This window comes from Watersipora subatra, chromosome 1 (genome assembly GCF_963576615.1).
Source record: "Watersipora subatra chromosome 1, tzWatSuba1.1, whole genome shotgun sequence".
NCBI classification, from domain to species: Eukaryota; Metazoa; Bryozoa; class Gymnolaemata; order Cheilostomatida; family Watersiporidae; genus Watersipora; species Watersipora subatra.
This window is the reverse complement of record NC_088708.1, coordinates 12,607,687-12,629,548: the sequence shown is the minus strand read 5'-3', so window position 1 is coordinate 12,629,548 and position 21,862 is coordinate 12,607,687. Positions and strand designations below refer to the sequence as shown.

Sequence of the window (21,862 nt, the reverse complement as noted above, 5' to 3'; positions counted from 1 at the left end):
TAGTAAAAAGGGTATTGATGTGGCAGTAGGGAGTAGTAATCCTGGTAAGAGTAGCAGCATTAATGTGACTAACGCATAGAGATGACCCGTTTGTTGATTTTGTTATTATAGTATTGTTGACAAGGTGTTTGTACCGTAAAACCTCTAATTGAACGTCACCTCTATTTGATGGCCATCTCCAATTAACTGCCACAGTGAGAGAAGGATTGAAAAATAAAGCGCCACTCTCTAATTGAATGCCACCTCTATTTGACCGTCACTTTGACATTATTTTATCTCCGCGAGCCCATAATATCAATTTATCAATAAAAAATTGTCCGCAAAATAGTATTTATAATGAATCGTTTACATCAATAACAATAAATTCTCTCGGTGTCCTATTCTAAATATTTTCCTTTTATTTTCGTTAAAACTATGAAAGTAACACCATAGAAATAATTAATAACTGCCTCATTCTATTAGTAGTTCCTTGTTTAACGCTGTCGTGATAATTCGAAGTACCTGTATATAAAAACGGTTTACATTTACGATGGTACAAAGGTTACATTTAGCGAGCAAAACTTTTATGCATGGTATTGGTGCTAAATGCAGCGCGTAAAAGCTTTGCTCTGCCAAAAAATTGTTTGGACGCTAATATCGACTAGTTCAGCAGTGCAGAAGAAGATTCGAGGTCAGAAGACATTGTGGAAGGTGATGGACAACCACAAAATGTTCGTTCCATCGAAAGCAACAATCAGAACGCGCCTATCTGAGCAAATGATGAAAATATTCTTGTTTTAAAAATTTAATTTTTTTTCTGCGTGTAATATCAGTATGATTCGTTTATGTCACTTGTCCATGAAAATATATTTGTAGAATTTGGTAGATTTTCATTATAAGACTTGAAAATTTGCAGATTTATAGCATATTATTTAATAGCATCTTTGCGATTATCTTAACACAGCTTACAATGGATCGACGGTCTTGACTCCTGTTCTACTGCACATAAAAAGCTAGTTTTGGCTGCAAACTGTAATAACCATATCAGTGAGTGCAATGATAGGTTATTCGACATTGTTAAATATAGATATAAAATAAAAATATGCCTTCAAGTTTAGCATGAAATAACAAATTAAAAGCTCTAACAAATTGCAAAGAAAGAATAAGGCTACAATATCATCACAGATTAATTGCAAGCAATAGATATCAACTGGTAGAGATATCTCTCTGCTTCCCAATGCAAATTTTATTTAAAGATTTTTGACAAGCTAGAGGTAAGTTAGCAGATTTATTGCATCCAAGAGGTTTAATATTGCTCCACCGAAACAAGAGAGCAAAATATAGGCAACACTCGTTTCACTCGACAAAGGGCTAAATTTATTTTCACCAAATTCTGACGAGCCATTTGAAAAATACACTGCCAGCCTCTATTTGAACGCCACCTCCAATTGACCGCCACTAGTGAGGAAGAGTTGAAAAATAGAGCGCCATGGCGTTCAATCAGAGGTTTTACGGTGCATGTAATCGAGATACGTCTACATGTCAACTAGCTTCATTGAATAGAATTGAGACATGACACCTCTTCAGCTATGAATATAATACAAAATAAGCTAGTAGTGTAAGAAACTTCGCAACAACTGTCACTACATAGGAGTAGTTCAGACATGTTACCAACTAATTGCAGCTATACCTTTTATGCACTCATAAAAATATTGTGACTCATGACACTAACATTCAAGGATATAGTTCGTTACTTAAGGCATAAAAATAATAAGAATAATTTATTTTTTTTGAATATGTTGTTTATCCTTATCCATTAAAAACGAATTGAGGGTTAGCACGAAGTACCTCGACAGAAATGATAATCTGTTCTAGCAACTTAAGATGTTTACAAGCAAAACACATAATTATAATCTTTATATTAGTTTTAAAATTAGAAACCGATATTTGCAGTTTTTCTGTGCTACCTTATAATAGAGACAATGTATGCACAACTCATATTTTATGCTTTTACCAACCACTCTTAGACATGACACTATTCGGCAAACTATAATAAGAATCTCGTGTGTTCACAGTAGCCGGTTTAAAGTTTACATTGCTGGTGTACTTCAGCAATGTAAACTCATAACGTTTGATTACGACACGAGGAGAATGATGAACATATTTTAAGAAAATAAACAATAGTTTTGAGGGGTTTCTGAACATTATAACAGACTTATAGCTAATTTTAATGAACTATATGTATGTATAAAACTAGAAGAGGAAAACCTTGCACGATTTCTTTTGCACACTGGCACTGTCTTTTATTGATGACAGACAAAACTTCCCAGGGCCATAGATCAACCGGTGCTTTTAGGTGAAAGAGAGCCAAGTCGACCAAAATTTACAATAAATTGCACATTGTAGAATAAACAGACCTGTTGGAATAGTAATAATTGAGGCAATGTAGAAGTCTAATCCTATTATTTAAGGACTGATGTCAGTGCAACAGTTACCAAGTTATTAGGTGCTATGGAAACAAAGTTCAACTTTCCTGTCTCCATTTTAAGTAATGGTTAGTTTACCGCTATAAGAATTCAACTCAGCAGTGCGCTTGTTACCTTTACAAAAACAACAAACCTTTGAAACAACTTCCCGATGAGCAACTGTGACAATTACTGATTTTTGTTTTTGCATAGATAAAATATTGACAACGTAAGTTACAACTATTTCTACGGATATTAAAATGGATTACCCAATCTTAATATGAATATCGAAAAATGTCATAATTCCAAGACTTGCGTTCTAACACATGGCAAAACAAGGAAGGCAAATTCAAACTTAATATGAGTCTAAACCAAAATATATAAGTTGTTTGAAATCCTAAAATTCTCATGTCATAACATCTTTAATCTTTTAGGTTGAGCAAAAACTCCCATCTATATCAAAAAATCATTTTTGTTGCTATCACAGCATATGCGTAAATGCTTAAGGACTGACACATTCCATTGACATCCATAGACATGTGGTTTTTATATATCTATCATCTCTAATCTTTTATCGGCTAAAAATTACATGTTTAAAAACTGATGGTTAATTTTAAGGTGCTTACAGTGTCATTTTTTAAGGAAACAAACTAAAAAAAAGAGACTGAAATGACGTTCTGCATCTGACAATGACTGGCTATATAAAAAGAGAAAGATTACACAATATGATGTTACAAGTGAGCATCACTAAAACTCCTTAGTAAATATGTAAAAACTTGATATCTAGTAATAATGTTAAAGCTTTGCATTTCATCACAACAGTGAGTTCAAAAGCAACGTAGCAATAAAAAAGAAAAGTTGACACATTTTATGAAAGTAATTTTTGGACTGACAACTTAATTTAAATTGCGAAAAATATACAATTGTTTGGCTCGCTTCTATACAAGTTGTAGCACAAGTCAGTAAGTACAAATCACAACCATTCTAGCTATTAAGATAACTGACTGTCTACTAGGCAGTCAGTTATCTTAATAACTACAAAACTTAATGCTACAAGCAATGAATTATCATTGTAACGTTTTTTGGTGTCTAACGATTTGGTGAAACTCTGTTCAAGGTATTCTAACATTTGTCATGAAAACAAGTCTTACTACTAACATAATAATTGATGCATGGTTATTGGAGGCACCTTATTTAGCATCCATTGCCAAGGAATTTATGCGGATTGACTGAAGCTTTATCAATATGAGCAATACGTATCGATATTACGATAATTCAAAAGTCAAAAAAATTAAATGTCACTTGAATATTGGTTGTTGCTATCGCTTATTTAGATAGCATAGTAAATAATTATTTTTGGCTGCTTTAAAAATATGAAAATTACATTACTGCTCCAATATTTTGCTACATATGTTACAGTAAGTATTGAAAAGACAGTAACAAAATGAGTAGTCAACAACATTTGAATACACCACCGTGTCACATAAAGGGGAGACCAAAAGAAGCAAATCTAAAATTGGTTTTAACATAAATCAAAATATGAAAAAGTTATTAATGTAAAAAGTTTGTAAGATTCTCACGTTACTTCTCCATAAAGTGCAATTGAACCTGTTTTTCTCTGTGAATCCTCATTGCATAACATGAAGATAATGTAACTATGTGAATAGTTATTATGTAGAGCGATCTTTGATGACAGCCTGCTAATAGATGTCATCATACTATAATAAAACAATGACTATGGATTTGGTAAGCTTATATATTTTTATTATTCAGCTATATTTGAGAAAGGCAAAGAATGGTTATTTTATTAATGCTGCCATATTAGGAAAAAGTATAGTTGATATTTAAATATAAAGAAATGGAAGCTTTTTAAGAATGTGTATACTACACAAAACAATAAACTGTGGTGCAACAATATACTGAGGACAAATAATTTATTTTTTATTTCAATATTGCGGCCCCATCTATACAGAGATTTGCTCTCGCTAAAATGCTCTTTGCTAGTTCATGACCAGAATTTCAACCACTACTCTGCATTCATTTCGTGACATTCAGAATTTATCATGTTATTGAGGTGGACTTTGTCCCTTGTGATAGCTTTGATCGCATTTTCCGTCCTTGTTGAGATTGATGACTGTAACGGGTCTACTATGAAAAATATTGCTGAGATATGTTTAATATTATAACTTGTAGTTCAATGTTTGACATTACTTGCAAAAGTGATTGCGGTTAACAAGAAAGAAGTCATCACGCTTGTAACACCTGTTACGAAAAAGAGGTCTAAAAACCATGAACAATCGGTAAACAATCTTTTGAATAAAATTTCAACCTATCGGACTGAATGCGGGCTATAGACTCAGTAAGTCTGCAACGACTGTGATGCATTGTTTTATAAATGGTTAACAGTTGAACCACTAGTTCTACAAAACCATTTATTAACACTCTAACATGTTTAGAGAAAACAAACGAAATTTACACGACTCGAAATAAGCAAATAATGCATGATGTAATCATATCTACACAGATTGTTATCTTCAACTATTAAAAAAAATGCAATGTTCAGAATATAGCCTACATAATCATTCAAAAACACAATTTTACAGCTGTTTGGTTTACTTATTTCAAATCATGATAAAATGATGATTAATTTAATATATGATTTATGTCTAATGGCTAAATTCTCAATGAGTAAACATGTTGTAAATGAGAATTAAGGTTTTCCAACAAAGGGGGGGTCCAGTTTATTTCACACACCAATATACAAAACCGTTTGCAAAATTCTAACTTTTTTATAGAAACAAAATGAATGATCTTCACATTCTGATCTGCAAGCTAATAAATTAGCAGTTTGAAATGGCCAGCCTTCCGCATAGAAAGAGTTTTTCAAAATGTTCACCGAGTAACTCATATGATTAAAGTGTTCAAAAATTGTCAAATGATTCCTTCTAGAACTGTTCAAGACAGTTGAGACAACATTAAATCAAGAACTTACCTAACAAAAAACGAAACCTTCCTAACAAGAAACTTTTACATAAACTTGTTTAAGAAAATGTAATATTTTAGAATACTGCAGCGAATGAAGAGGTGTAATCAGCCTAGCTACTCATTATCTATCCAAAGGAAAAGGTTCAAAAAGAATACATATATCTAAAATAATTGTATAGAAAAAGCAGGCAACTTCAATATGAAAATAGAATCTGCCAAGTTACATTAGATCTTGATTTGTGTTTAATAACTACAGTAATACTTCAACTTACGAGTGCTCCAACGTACGAGAAACTTGAGATACGAGCCAGCTTTTAAGCAAGTTTTAGCACTAACATACGAGCCATGTTTGAGATACGAGCACGTGAGTCAGTTGCCAAGTATGCCGGAGGTGTTTTATGAGAACATCATCACTCTGTATTTTTCAACTGCTCAGGTTATACTTTTGTACCGTGTTTTTGTGCGCGATTTTCAGTGCAGAATTATGTGAATTAAAAGTACTGTGCGTAGACCGAAAGTTTGCCAGTAAAATGAAAGATGAAATGCAAAGAAAAAGCAAATGATAACAATTATCAAACAGACAATTATTGAAAAATATGCGAAATGTGTATGCGTGATTGAGCTAGCTCAGCAATATGACAGAAATACATCCACAATTATCAAACAGAAGGATTATATTCAGGGCATTTATTTAGTTTGCAAAAGGACTAACTATAGTTTCTAAACGGCGCAGCGATCTTCACGACCGCTGATGGAGAGACTGTTCAGGCATTGGATAAAAGATCAACAATTGGCCGGTGACAGCGTAACTGAACGAAGCTATGTGAAAAGGCCGGTACTATTTATCAAAACTATAAACATTCGGATAAGTTGGCTAGTGGTTGTACATCAACCGTTTGTGACGACACATGTGTTCGTCCTAATCGCAACATGTTGAATGGGCGACAAAGGCAAACGTCCTTAGATAGGCTTATCGTAAAACGGCCGGCTAGTCGTGAAAGCAAAACACAGGAAAAAATATCTAACTAGCGAGAAACTTGAAACTATGAACGCCGAAGAAATTTTAATTACGTTAAGTTAAAAATGAAAGTTTGCTTTTAGGTTTGCTTCTAAGTTTGTCTTTTAAGACTTTGATAAAATCCAAATTTATCAAAGTCAACTGTTGTAATGAAGGATAACTCTCTATAACTCCCTAGGATATCTCCCTCTCTGGCAAATGCTAGCGTTAGCTGCTATTGTATGTATTTAATTTTACATTTTAATTAATCACATTTTCTTGCATTATTTTTATTTGTTGCTTTTTAAAAATTTGTGGTAAGTTAGGACAATAACCAACATGTTCTTTCAGTTACAATATCTTGTTTTGAGTGTTTTATTTGCATGTTTCAGAGTATGAAAACCAATTAATATATATTTAATTGTTCTATATATAAATAAATTGCACCAACATACGAGTAAATTGACATACGAGCTCAGTCTCGGAACGCATTAAGCTCGTAAGTTGAAGTATGACTGTATAAACATTTAAGAGATAATAAAACTAAGGGAGTGAAATCTGGACCAGTAGGAAGAAAAATCAACCGTTAAAGTCATTGATGACATTAAAATACATCTAAAATAGACTGTTCTTTATTATTCATGGCTCTGGTCTTCATGGGTGTATCTATTAGGATTTGGGCTACAAAATGCCTGTAAGTAATAGTAATGTATTTATCTTTAAATGATTTGCAGAAACTTATTACTTTTGGAAATGTTTGGTTAATACAACCTGCTAGACTAGCGCAGATGAAAAGCTGGCAATTTGAATTTACTATTTAAACTTGTTCCTAAATCTAACAATCCATCTTCCAAGAGAATGTGACTCACATCACGACAATATGCACTCTGCCCAGAGGTTATTGACTGGAAGAATTCTGCAAAACCAATAGTATCATCAAAAGAGCATTAAATCATCTTTCCAACAAAAACAACTCCGATACCAATGGTTTACTGGTTTATTATACTTCTTGGAAAAGAACGAAAGAATGCTGTGTACAGGATTTAAAAACAAAAGCACCCCTCCCAGTGTCAATTGATCACACAACAACTGAGCAGGATACAACAACATAATATTACAAATGTGAGGAGAGGATAAAATTATGTCTAAGCTACTTGCCATGAACAATTAAATACTTTTAGGTATACATTTGGATAAAGAGGTTTTCCCTATAGATACATAATCAAGTTTAAATAATTCTAAAACAAAACCTTTTTCTGTGCTTTTTCTCACACTGGCGCAAATTTGATTGGTCAAGTTACATTTTGTTACATTTTAGTAGGACAGTGCATTATCAACATAGGAGCAGTGCCTCAACTGTTTGCAGTAACTTTACATGAAATGAATGCCAGAACGTTTTGTTGTAATTGTTTTAGGCAGGTATGTCTAAATAGACTCTGTTAAATTGGTTCTAAATGCGGTTAAACATGTGGTAAAACATAAACATACCGAGTAGATTCATTCCGAGATTTAGAGCAACTATTTCATAAGAATACACTTTGTTTAATTCGTTACAAAGCAAAAAGCAACACTTACTTCAAATAATTACATCTGGTATTAAAACATGCAATTTCTACAACTACCTTATGGAAAAACCAAATATAAAAACCTTAACTGTTTGTAAAAACTAAACTTATACAAGCAATAACAAATAAAAAGGGTTTTTATTGTTAATTTACCTTAGAGATGTAGGAAATGCAGGATTGACAATGCTCAGTAGATGAGTGGGTGAGAGAAATATGCTGCATAATTCACTAACTTACTCTAGTTAGTTTGTATTAACTGAATGCATATAATTATATCTTAATTACTGATTTATAGTTTTTAAAGTGCTCCAAGCCTTTTTCACCTCTAGTTACAATACTTACGAGTTTCAAGAAATTTCAAATGTTTGTTAGAAATTGCTTCATATGTTGAAAAAAAAATTGATCATATATATGGTGCAAAATTCACATATCGAAGTAACGACTATTCGCACTCTATTTACTAGCAAATACATATATTATGATGCAGTGTAGTGGCTGTTGAAACAGCATAGTGGCAATGACTCAAGGCTATTGAAACACATGGTCGTGTTTTACAAAAAATCTGGTATTTTAGGACAAGTGTGCAACACAACCACAAACATTTGATGATGAGTTAGTGAATTTAACTAGGCGTGCTATAACCATTTTTTCCTTATCGTATGTCAACTAAGTAATTCTCCGAATTCCAAAATTTGGAGTTGTAATACCATAAATTTGACCATTACTGAACCATTAGGTGGATGCTTGAAAGTTAAATGACAACAAATTTTTATTATATTAATAACAGCAAATAACATTAGATTGGTATTGGAATAACATTTGTGTGTAATTTCGATCGAACATCTGGTTTTATCCTGATTTTCAATTCATGAAAATGTACAGAAACATTTACTATTGTTGCAACATGATCCCAAACAGCAGCGACGTTACATATTCACATGAAAATCGCTCATTTTTCGACTAGACTATCTCAAAATTGTCAGGTAGGTGCTTGGCAATTGCAAAATTGCAGAGCAGACGTCGAAAAGTTGTAAACTTCCAGCAATAGCTAACTTCTTAAATTCCTATTTGTGGAGGAAGAAATTTTTGCTAGTGCCCCCCACAAGATGTATGAATAAATCGATTGGTATACATATAATTCTATTACCATAAATTGAAAGTTAATGCAGAACATTTATATATGGCGCAGACTTTTCGGTATTTACAATAATTTGCCATATTGGGTAACAAAAACATGCTATGCAGACAAAGCATATATGGAAACAATGCATTAAAATGGTGGCCCACAGAAGTGCTTTTTGTCTCATGCTCATGCATTGGATAATCATTGGCATCGACATTGTATATCATATGTCTATGTTGTGTACATGTTGTGCTGAAGGAAATTGGTTTTGCGGAGTTTTTTGTCACCGCAACTAGTTTTTTGTTCTACCAACATCAAAACCATTGTTAAAAAATGAAATATCATGACTACATTGGTATACATACATGTATATGTAATTTTAAAATGCTGTCAGTCAAGCTTTAAAGCAGATGGTTACCATCCCTCCTAATGCATGTCAAGTATAAAATAGCATTAAAATGGTAGCTCTGGGATTTAAAAAAAAACTACTGGTGCGCTAAAACGTATGTTCTAGTCAAGTACTTATAATTATCTAAGGGAAGATGTTAAGTAGATTAACTATATCATTAGCATTTATATATAACTACTTGCTATTTTTTACTGCGACTCGTTTGATCTTGTGAGTTTAGAGGATAAGAAGACAAACATCGCCTGACCTCAGGGGAGTAGTGACGATGGTGCCTAATATAACATCAGTCCTCAGTTTATTTAATTTTAAATTAAAAACGTAAACAACAGACCGGCAAAAACTATTTGCAAGTAAATTACCTCGCCAAAATGAACAATTTATCATAATAAAAAACTTACTTGATTCGAAAAAATACGGTGTACTCAAAATTACGTAGTTTGTAAAGTTGACCGGTCTTTGACGCAGCAAGCAAAATTATGTAAAAAATTGGTTTTCATCTAATATTCTAATGACTTAACGGAAATTAACTCACAAGTAATTATCTAAAGAAATAACAACTAATTTGAAGAATATCTCTGAAGTATTGCGCTGCCATTTTTGTGAGAACTTAACATTAACAAGGTGCGCCTTTACTCTCAATTATTATTACTAGGACACTCTTGAGGGTAATGGTGAGCAGGATCTGTTCAGTCCTGCACACCGAGTGAGATCATTATGAGTAATCTATATATATATATCTCATGTTTGTCTTCTGTCCGTCATCTGTCTGTCCAGTTATGGCGACAAAGTTTTAGGAACAAAAATGCACTTCGTACAAGATTTGAACTCACAAAGATTGTAACTGCAAGTTTGCAAACACACGTACCTAACCACAAGACTATCACCACTCTTATCATTGTTAACTATTTTATCTACAGTATCTTTATCACTAAATGGGGATGCACCTTTTATTATTAATTAATATTACCTATTGTATTTGGTTTGCTTTTTTTTAAATTTAGGAGCCATTTTAAAATCAATACTGAACCTATTTTTTAAATTTGTAATTTTCAAATATAACTTTTCATTTTCAAATATCCTATTACCAGCTCCAATTAGCGGCCCTTCCTCGTGGCAATTGCTAAGAACTATTAAATTTTAAACTTTTACATTTGGACTGTTGTATTATCTTGAGTAGGAATTGCACCTATATTCTCTATCCGTTCAGTTGGACAAAGCATCCGACAAAAACAGTCTGATATCTCACTTTTACATTTGTATCAGTATCAAGAGGTACCAGAATCATCATATTCAAAGATTAGATGGACAGCTTTGATTACAACAGTAACCTTTTTACGGACACACTTCTATGTAATCATTGTTATTATAAATTCAACATAGTCATGATTTTTATTTAGTTTTCTCAGTTTGTAATAATTGTATCAGTATCAAACCACTTTTCATTGTAATCATTGTAGCAAAACAGACTATCTAGCCATTACTTCCTAATTATTTCACAGTTAAACACTTTTACAGTTGTTATACTTTTCTCCTAATTTATTTGAACTGCACAAAACACTTTTCTCATTATATGAAGTTTAAAAGTTAGAACGGTGTTGTATATGTTAAAACAAACTAAATTTTCAGACCAAAAACTTTTTTATTACCGTACCCGGGCATTCTCCTAGTAAGTATATATATGGAGAACTACTCAGGGAATAGTTAGGGCTCTCGAGTGGTGTAATGTTAATGTGCTAGCCTGTGATTCTGATACCCCGCGTCAGATTCCCGTGCGAGGTAAACTTTTTATCGTTTTGGACCGACGGATGAACACTGCTCTTATAAAAGTAAAAATTACTAATACTAAACCTACAGGAATATTGGTAATTCTGAAAACTCTTGGCAGATCCAAAATCCAGATGCAGGCCACCATGGCTCTAAAACTGTATGTTGAAGTCAAACTGAATTTGAATGTTACTAACAAATGGTTAAATTAAACCATTCTTATATTTTGCCACAACTTGTCTCTTCTGGAAAGAAAAACAATTCGCCCATGGCTACAAGCAGAGCAGAGGTTAGAGGCAAAGAAAATATGCGGTCTGGCTATAGCACCCCCTTCATGATTCACTAGACAGACAATAGCTACCGTACGAGGAATGACTGAGACTCTACATCCATAATATTTACTTACTTCTCAGCAATTACATAAGCACACTTTTTGCCAGCATTGAGATGGTCTGATTTTCCAAGTACTCTATAGACACAAAACAGTTTTTGAATGTTAGTAATGGAGGGATCAATGTGAACACATGCGTAGGCTCCAAGACTGATGAAATATTTGAAAGAACGACCTGCTGCCGACAAATAAGAAGGTGAGCTGAACAATGACAGCCGTACATATGTCTTTACAATCACCTAGAGCAGTACCATTGCCTTCTACATGTCTGGAGGAAAGCCCTCAGGCACCGTTGCCCGCCCTTTCAAACTTCACACTAGTATGCCTAAATCACAAATTATAATAATCTTGATAAAATACCACAAAATGTTGTGAGTTAAGGAAAGAAAGGATGCTACATATTAGATCTATTTGATAGCTGCAACTATCAAATTACAGATGGTATGACAGATGGTATGACAGATGGTATGACAGATGGTATGACAGATGGTATGACAGATGGTATGACAGATGGTATGACAGATGGTATGACAGATGGTATGACAGATGGTATGACAGATGGTATGACAGATGGTATGACAGATGGTATGACAGATGGTATGACAGATGGTATGACAGATGGTATGACAGATGGTATGACAGATGGTATGACAGATGGTATGACAGATGGTATGACAGATGGTATGACAGATGGTATGACAGATGGTATGACAGATGGTATGACAGATGGTATGACAGATGGTATGACAGATGGTATGACAGATGGTATGACAGATGGTATGACAGATGGTATGACAGATGGTATGACAGATGGTATGACAGATGGTATGACAGATGGTGTGACAGATGGTATGACAGATGGTATGACAGATGGTATGACAAAGGGTATGACAGATGGTATGACAGATGGTATGACAGATGGTATGACAGATGGTATGACAGATGGTATGACAGATGGTATGACAGATGGTATGACAGATGGTATGACAGATGGTATGACAGATGGTGTGACAGATGGTATGACAGATGGTATGACAGATGGTATGACAGATGGTATGACAGATGGTATGACAGATGGTATGACAGATGGTATGACAAAGGGTATGACAGATGGTATGACAGATGGTATGACAGATGGTATGACAGATGGTATGACAGATGGTATGACAGATGGTATGACAGATGGTATGACAGATGGTATGACAGATGGTATGACAGATGGTGTGACAGATGGTATGACAGATGGTATGACAGATGGTATGACAGATGGTATGACAGATGGTATGACAGATGGTATGACAGATGGTATGACAGATGGTATGACAGATGGTATGACAGATGGTGTGACAGATGGTATGACAGATGGTATGACAGATGGTATGACAGATGGTATGACAGATGGTATGACAGATGGTATGACAGATGGTATGACAGATGGTATGACAGATGGTATGACAGATGGTATGACAGATGGTATGACAGATGGTATGACAGATGGTATGACAGATGGTATGACAGATGGTATGACAGATGGTATGACAGATGGTATGACAGATGGTATGACAGATGGTATGACAGATGGTATGACAGATGGTATGACAGATGGTATGACAGATGGTATGACAGATGGTATGACAGATGGTATGACAGATGGTATGACAGATGGTATGACAGAGGGCATGACAGATGGTATGACAGATGGTATGACAGATGGTATGACAGAATCAGACAGATAGGTTAAGTTCAAACTGCTGTAGTTTCTGACTGCCTCAGCAAGTTGTTATTTAACCTTCTTCTAAGACCATGATAAAAGGATAATCTCTGGAAAATCCAGATTATAGATTTAAAGCGACCATAGCACTACTAAGGAAAGGTGTCACATGCGCTTGAAACAGATTTAGAAAAACATTGTAAAAAGCAACTCTTCAGGCATTTCATCTTAACTCAGACTGTGTTGTAACGCAGAGCGTGGCAATACTTAACTTCAGGCTAGTTTATCCGACCTCTCCCTTGACCTTGCAACAGTTTACATATACCGTAAAACCTCTAATTGAATGCCATGGCCTCTATTTTCAACCTTACCTTTCTCTATAGTGGCGGTCAAATAGAGGTGGCATTCAATTAGAGACTGGCGTTGTATTTTTCAAATGGCTCATCAGAATTGTGGGAAGATAAATTTTGCCCTTTTACAGGCGAAGCGCATGTCGCCTATATTTTGTCCTCTCCTTCCAGAGGAGCGAGATTAGCTCTTTTGAATGCAATAAATCTGCGAGCTTACCTCTAACTTGCCAAAGAACTCTTAATAAATATACATTGAGAAGCTGAGAAAGATCTCTACCAGTTCATATCCATTGCTTGCAATTAACCTGTTATGATATTATAGCCTGTGTCCTGCTGTGCAATTTGTTGGACCTTTCAATTTTTATTTCTTTCTAAAGTTGAAGACAGATTTTTATTTTATATCTATATTTAACAATGTTGCATAAAAACTCATTGCGTTCATTGATATGTTTGATACAGTTTGCAGCCAAAACTAGCTTTTTATGGGCCATAGAAGAGGAGTGACGAGCATTGGCCCATCGTAAGATCAGATTACCGCAATGATGCTATCAAATAACATGCTATAAATCTGCAAATTTATAAGTTATATAACAATAATCTATCAAATGCTACAAATATATACTCATGAACAAGTGAAATAAACAAACCATACTCATAATACATGCAGAAACAAAAACTAACATTTTTGGCCAAAACAAGACTATTCTATGTTCATAGACCCCTAATTTTAGAATCTGCCATGTACACAGTTTGTACCTAGCTTTCTATTCTGAAGCTTTACACTTTAATCGTAATGCGGTAGTAATAAACCTGTTTGGGGAAACATAAAGCACAATATTGAATTGAGGTGCTGCCAGTAATAAAAGCGGGTGGCCTTTCTGGTTTTGAAAGAAGGAAAAGTATGTTCTTGCAACATTTTATTATTTACATACGTGTAAGTAATTCATTTTCAACCTTGTACTAGCAGTCTATTGAATTGTGTAACAAGGAATAAGGAAATTTAAACGAACATTTTTTGCTATGGTCTATTTCAAGCCAATTATTCAAAGCCATAAAACAGCATATGACAGCAATATTGACATATACTGCTTGACGATACCGTATTTCACCTGTAATATACCTCTAGTATGATATTAAAACCTACTTTTGTGATGGCTGCTATTGTTTAAAGGGTTTTAATGTCATTGCCAGAAGATGACAAACCTTCAAGGCTAATTTGATCAGCCTCCACAGTCATCCGTTTCAACATCAGTCATTCCTTCCATATCAGTAAATATTTTTACTATTTATAAGCTTCAGGCAAAAAGCTAAAGATAATACATGTCAACTGTCAACACTATTAGAGATTTTCTCTGTCCCATACCCCCTACTGCTCTAATACTTGGATAATATAATACATGACCCCTGTCAACACTATTACAGATTTTCTCTGTCCCATACCCCCTACTGCTCTAATACTTGGATAAGATAATACATGACCCCTGTCAACACTATTAGAGATTTTCTCTGTCCCATACCCCCTACTGCTCTAATACTTGGATATATAATACATGACCACTGTCAACACTATTAGAGGTTTTCTCTGTCCCATACCCCCTACTGCTCTAATACTTGGATAAGATAATACATGACCCCTGTCAACACTATAAAAGGTTTTCTCTGTCCCATACCCCCTACTGCTCTAATACTTGGATAATATAATACATGACCACTATCAACACTATTAAAGATTTTCTCTGTCCCATACCCCCTACTGCTCTAATACTTGGATATATAATACATGACCACTGTCAACACTATAAAAGGTTTTCTCTGTCCCATACCCCCTACTGCTCTAATACTTGGATATATAATACATGACCACTGTCAACACTATTAGAGGTTTTCTCTGTCCCATACCCCCTACTGCTCTAATACTTGGATATATAATACATGACCACTGTCAACACTATAAAAGGTTTTCTCTGTCCCATACCCCCTACTGCTCTAATACTTGGATAATATAATACATGACCACTGTCAACACTATAAAAGGTTTTCTCTGTCCCATACCCCCTACTGCTCTAATACTTGGATATTAGGTGAAGGAAAATGACTAGCAGACGGATAAATAAACATGCAAGTCAAAGTTTTTTGCTTTGCCAACAAAAGTGACCTACATATTGTACTTCGCCTTGTCCCACCACCAATCATATTTTGGCAGCTTCACGTGTTTACTGTCATTTGCCAGGACAGCAAGACATGGTAGCTAAAGGTGTGCGACAGAGTAGTAAACAGAAAGACTTAAATGGGATCCTAGGCAATCTATGTATAAAATAATGGAATCACTATAAAAGCTGTCTAGAAAAAATGGTAAGACCTCTACAGCTTACACTAGATAGAAGAGGTAATTGAACCTACCTGAAGAAGGCCCCGCCGCAAAATGAAGACCTGGTCGCAATATGAGGTTGCACCTCGCAGATAGCTTTCAACAGCCCTCGTTAGCCAAAATCGAAAATTCGATGAAGGGGATTCCTTTTTTGTTACTTCTATTATCTTCGTTAGTAATCCTTCCTTGCCCTTGCACATATTAGCCCTAAACAAAGAGGTAAATATTAGCCCGTAACCTCTAAAATCTTATTATATTAGTAGTAGAAACACGGGTACGGGTATGAACCACCCTTACATAAACCAGATTTCAGCCAAAAGAAGCAGTATTAACGTAGAGAATAGAGTTACCGTATCAAACTATAAATTAAACCATAAAGGCTGATTCAAAGAACAGATTGTCATAAACTTTGGTTTCCAGACTCAAACATTTCCACACAAATGTCGATATTGATGGCTTTCTGGGTATTACCAGGATACAGGATGGGCAGACAAACTTCCTGATGCAAATGTGTATTGAGAAGCTTGAATTGCATATTTTTATCTCTAGCATTTCCATGCGTCGGATCATGAACTGCACAAAATTATGGAGATTAGGTTGAGAAATTCGTATATCATGTGTATAGAAACTCATTCCCAAGTTAAATGTCATAGGAAAAACAACTCTTACGAAAAAGAAGTGGCTGACAGGGACTATGATACCCTGACAAACAATGATTATGTGAACCGAGAATTATCTTTGGGTCTGGACTAGTGACTAAAGTTAACACTGTTCAAGCTAATCTACAGAGCTACAGATCAGACCGTTCAAAGGCAAAATGTTCATAAAGATTTATGCAAATGTGTACAAGGACTACATACAAAGCTGTCTAACCAAAAAAGGACTTGTAGGTTCCTTATGCATAAGCGGTTACTTGGGGGCTTGCGAATGGTGTTCGGACAATTTGTAGTTTTGCTATAAATGAGGCACAGGATATAACATGATAACAGAGTTACATATCTCTCATCTGCATTGAGTAACCGTGTACTTCTCAAAGCTCTATGAAAAACTACATGTAACTCGTAATGTTTGGAAATATTTAGTGTTAGTAAGCCACAGTAACCAACTGCTTGCTGTGTAACAAATAGATTTGCTGAGTGTTAACAATGCTTTCATTTCATTTGTCTGCAAGTCATTCTTAAGCTAGTAACTATGCTAATTACTAGCATAATTCCCATTTTGTTAACATACCATTTAAAGTAATGCATAGAGGATAACTCCAAGTTTTGGTATACTTGTAGGCTTAAGAAATTGTTTATTGCATACCTCCACTTAATGATCAATGTTTTCAAGCATAACTCTATTGATACCTCTATTTTCAAATCTCTGCCTTGGCAAGCCTACACCTCTGTTTCAATGACTTCAAGGTATAGTAGCAACAAATACCTTCTATTGATCATCGGTTTATCAATTCAGTTTGTAATTTACAATTTGTAACTTTTGTAGTTTTATGTTATACATTTGTTTTAATGCTTTGTCGTTATTACTAGTAACTATTATGAAATCATCGCTAGTCTTTGGTTTCTGTAGCCAAGTAAATGAAGTACAGAAAATTATTGGAAGATCCTTACAATGATTTTAACATTTCGGAAGGAATCACCTTTGTGTGTAGAGGTTTTTGCTGAGCACTATGCCCTTCACATGGTTCGCTTACAACGTAATAGTGGCTCACGCCTTTTAAGATTTTACTAATTAGAGGTTCAGCCAGAGATCTCCTACTTGGGTCTCGAGCGAACTTCATAAGGTAACTAAATCTCAAAAAGATTTTAGCTGACCTACTTGTTACTCCAATAACACTGTAATTATGATAATAATCCTCGTTCGTTCACGCCATTGACCTGAGCTACTGCTCACGCGCAATTATGACAACACATATGGTTTAGGATTATTTAATGAAAAATTCCTCCGGATTAAAATGAAATTCTCCATTTGGTAAAGTTTTCGCAAAATTTAAACAAAGTTTCTATCTGCGACAATGATCCTCTGCAACACAAAATTGCACAAGCTGAAAGTTCTTTGCTACCGAGATCTACATAGTAAAGCTGTAGTTACACAGGTCAATGGTTGAAAACACCGAAAATCGGTAAAAGGAATTCACCATGTTGATTATTTGGTAGCTAACAAAAATACATCTTTACAATGCTTTGAGTACTAACTAAGGAACAATTTTTACAAACAAAGTCAATTTTCGATGATTCTTTTCATTTTTAATAGTTACTAAAATAGCAGGCTCATAATTTATGATAAATTTCAAAAATTTATCATAACCTATGGACTTTCAACTTCCACAGACCGCTGCCGTTGAAGTTGAAGGTCAATCATAATGGACAGTTTTAAGGCTGGTGTGGTCAAACTTTAAGTGTCTGATAGAGCGCTAGACACGTAAACTTTATTATGCTGATGAGTGTTCAACGTGTTTAAGCTCTGTTGCATAGAACACCCTATGCTGCCACTTGATTGGCTACAGCTTCATTTAGCAAAGGTTCCACAATCATTTGTAGCAGTTCTCCGAGAGCGTCGTCATTATAAACAGTACAAGGGCAGAATTGGGAAAAAGACCCCAGAGTTCAGCTTAAAAACTCTCACTCTCTATTGTATGATGAACCATTGTGTCTGTAGAAGCAGATGGATGTGATGAGTGACTCTGTTATGACCAGATCAATGCGATTAGTAGTGAACACACAACTCCAAGGCTTGAAAGTAGGACAAGGCATTGACCTCTTGCCACGGCCTGCCACTGACCACAAAGAATGCATGGCTAGTCGTGTAGGAGAGCTAATCACGAGATTGATATATACCACCATCAAGTGTCTAGATGCTTGCCACTAATCCCATTAATACGCTGCTTGTCACCTATACTTTTCACTATTAGAACAACAATGCTAGGCTTAGCTCGAGCTTTTACAGATGCGGTAATCAATTGATCATCATGCAAATACTTGACAGACAGTACACAATATTTTCCATGTGACAGTTTAACAACTGTATGACACTACTTTTCACATAAGTCCTGTTTTCATAGGCACATCATAGAATCCTGCAAGCCAGAGCTTTTTCACTCACAGAAATGATGCTAGTTGTAACTGTTTCCTTGACTATTCTTGTCGGATCACGCACATATCATAGTGCAGTCAAAAACTTTCCTTATAACTTTGGTAGTTAAGTAAAAAACTACCCCTGCAGCTTTACTCACATGCATCTCATTAATTGTTAAAGTTATATAACTTGGCCCCGTCACACAAAATATTAAAAGTAATAGAATTTAAGACTATACCATATGCGGTTTAGAGTGCTAACGTTTAGGATTTTTATATTGCTATCATGAGAGATGATCATGCATCACTCACTAGTGCTTAGAAAGGTTTATGATATATAATCTCTAAAAAGCCTATCTAAGGACTATCCAACTGGTTCGCAACTAATAATATTTACACGAGTTTTACGGAACACAACCTAAGCAAAAAGTTGCTGAAATTGCACATGGCAACACTCATTTTACCGCAGTTCAATTGCATAACCTGACTGGTACATTTTAAAAATAACAAACATACTTTTAATCTGAAAATGCTGGAAAATGGTTAGAAAAGAACTGTGAATATTTGTATTTTTCTTATTTTAACATTGAAAAAAAACTTTATAACTGGTATATATTGTATACTATACCTAATACCTATACATCTAAATTCAATTTGAAGCCCAAATAGTATTACTAACATCTAATGTTTAACTTGATAGAACACAGCATATTACAGATTTTACACAAAAAGATGGATAGCCATCAACTTATGACATCAGCTGACACCAACTGACTGACCGTAAATCGATCATTTGTTAAATTATTGTAAGTATTTGAAGAGATTGTTGCTGTAATCATCTTAAAATACATTTTTTAAACATTTTTACTGTTTAATACTTCATGTTTGTCGCTTGGACAAAGTTTTTAAAATTCTTTAAAATGTTCTAACATTTCTCTACGTATAGTACTGTTGTTGATGCTTACATTTGTTTCACACCGTAAGCTATGGTACACTACGGTACGAACAGCTTATTATGTACTAAACATCATTGCAGAGCCCACTCTGACACTGGTAACTTAAGGTTGACCAAAGTGGAGGCCACATGCCACCTAAATGAAATGTACTGAGGTCAGACGCTTTGATTGGGACAAGCAGGATGAAGTGACCTAAATCCAAAAAGTGGAAACCAAATGAATTCTGTCAGTTTGAAGCAGAAGCTTGTTTAATTGCACAGGTTCACTCTATCTCTTCACAAAGAGATGATTCAATCATGAGTCAGAACTGAACACAAACAATTGAGTCACAATAGGACAGATAAATAGCTGGCATTTCGGACCCGTGTGACCAGTATGTGTAAACTTAGGTTGTTCTGGTTGAGACCTGTAGCTACCCTTTAGACTTCAACTAGCTTTATGACTAATAGAAAATCACTTTAGAAAATAGTTACAAAAAATGAGTGTGTTTCACCGAAGGATAATTTGTAACAAAATATGAGCTGAAAGAACTTAGAAATACTACTAGCCAAAGCAATAATATATGTTGTTAGATAATTTGGTTAGTAAAATCTACTGATTTCTGTTAGATCACCTTTCTTAGCTTATATAAAACGGTAGACATATGATGACTTTACTAAGACCAAAAAATGGTTCATAGCTGCTACAAAATTATGTTAAAGTTTCAAATAATTAAATCTGGACTCCCATAGGATGGCCAACGAGTTGATAACTTTTGAAAACAGCTTGGGACATATACTCTCCACTAGCAGGTGTTATTAGTACTACTAAGTCGGGTCGTACAAGGTGCTCGTATATGTGCTGAATCGGTATAAGTTATAAACTTTCTACAACTTATACCGATTCAAATTAAAGCTGATAGGAACTTACTTGTTGACTTTGTCAAGTCCTTTTATGGCTAGCGGACCTGCCTTCTCATTTATCCTTTGCACCTCAGCGAGTTCAGATCTGGTCAGCAACAGGTGTTTGTAACTGTATAGAAATAAGAGTAACAACAGTGTGTATACAAGCGTCACCTGGTGTCAGGCCAACTGACCTAAATATACTAAATAAGGTAAAAACCTTGCAACTATAAGAAAGTAGAAACGATGATAGCCTTTTACAGAAATAGCAAATTCTGATTCAACTGACATAGAACTGACTGTTGCCATGCAAACCAAGCTCTCCTTAACACAGATTCATAAAATGTTTTGAATTACAAAAACTCTAACGAGCAAAAACTTGAAGTCAAACACCGCGACTAATCGCTCAAATTCTCCTGACTTCTGACAGTCTCTGGCGAGCTGCCAAGGCATTGGGTAAGACTGATCCAGCTATCAGGGCATCAGCTAGAGTACAGTAAGATGGTAGGTCACTGGTGTTACAGTAAATCACACCATCAACCTATATATTGGCAACATAAAGAGATAATAAAAGAAGATTAAAACGTCAACTTCTCTCATCCATATAGTTCCACGGAAGACTCGGAGGGAGCTCTCCAGAGCATCATCTACTCAATATGAGCAATCAATGAAACTATGACCTACGCAGACCAAAAGTTTAGCATTTATCTGATTATTCTTAGCAAAAGTGCACAGCTAGAGCCACCTCATATGTTTCTAATGTAATAAACCTTTTAATGAATGTCTAATGAACTCTTGCGAGTTCATTAGACTAAGTACAAGTGAGTATGGATTTCTCTGACCA

At 34.9% G+C, this 21,862-nt stretch overlaps 1 protein-coding gene across 1 annotated transcript in view; it reads right to left on the bottom strand.

Annotated features, from left to right (window-relative positions):
• LOC137395761 (short transient receptor potential channel 4-associated protein-like) overlaps positions 1–21,862 on the bottom strand; it is a 52,444-nt gene that overhangs the window by 11,851 nt on the left and 18,731 nt on the right. The window contains exons 12-13 of the mRNA XM_068082253.1: positions 21,047–21,148; positions 16,140–16,314 (exon numbers count right to left, since the gene is read on the bottom strand). Coding sequence (XP_067938354.1) covers positions 16,140–16,314; positions 21,047–21,148 — 277 coding nt within the window. The remainder of the gene's footprint in view (positions 1–16,139; positions 16,315–21,046; positions 21,149–21,862) is intronic.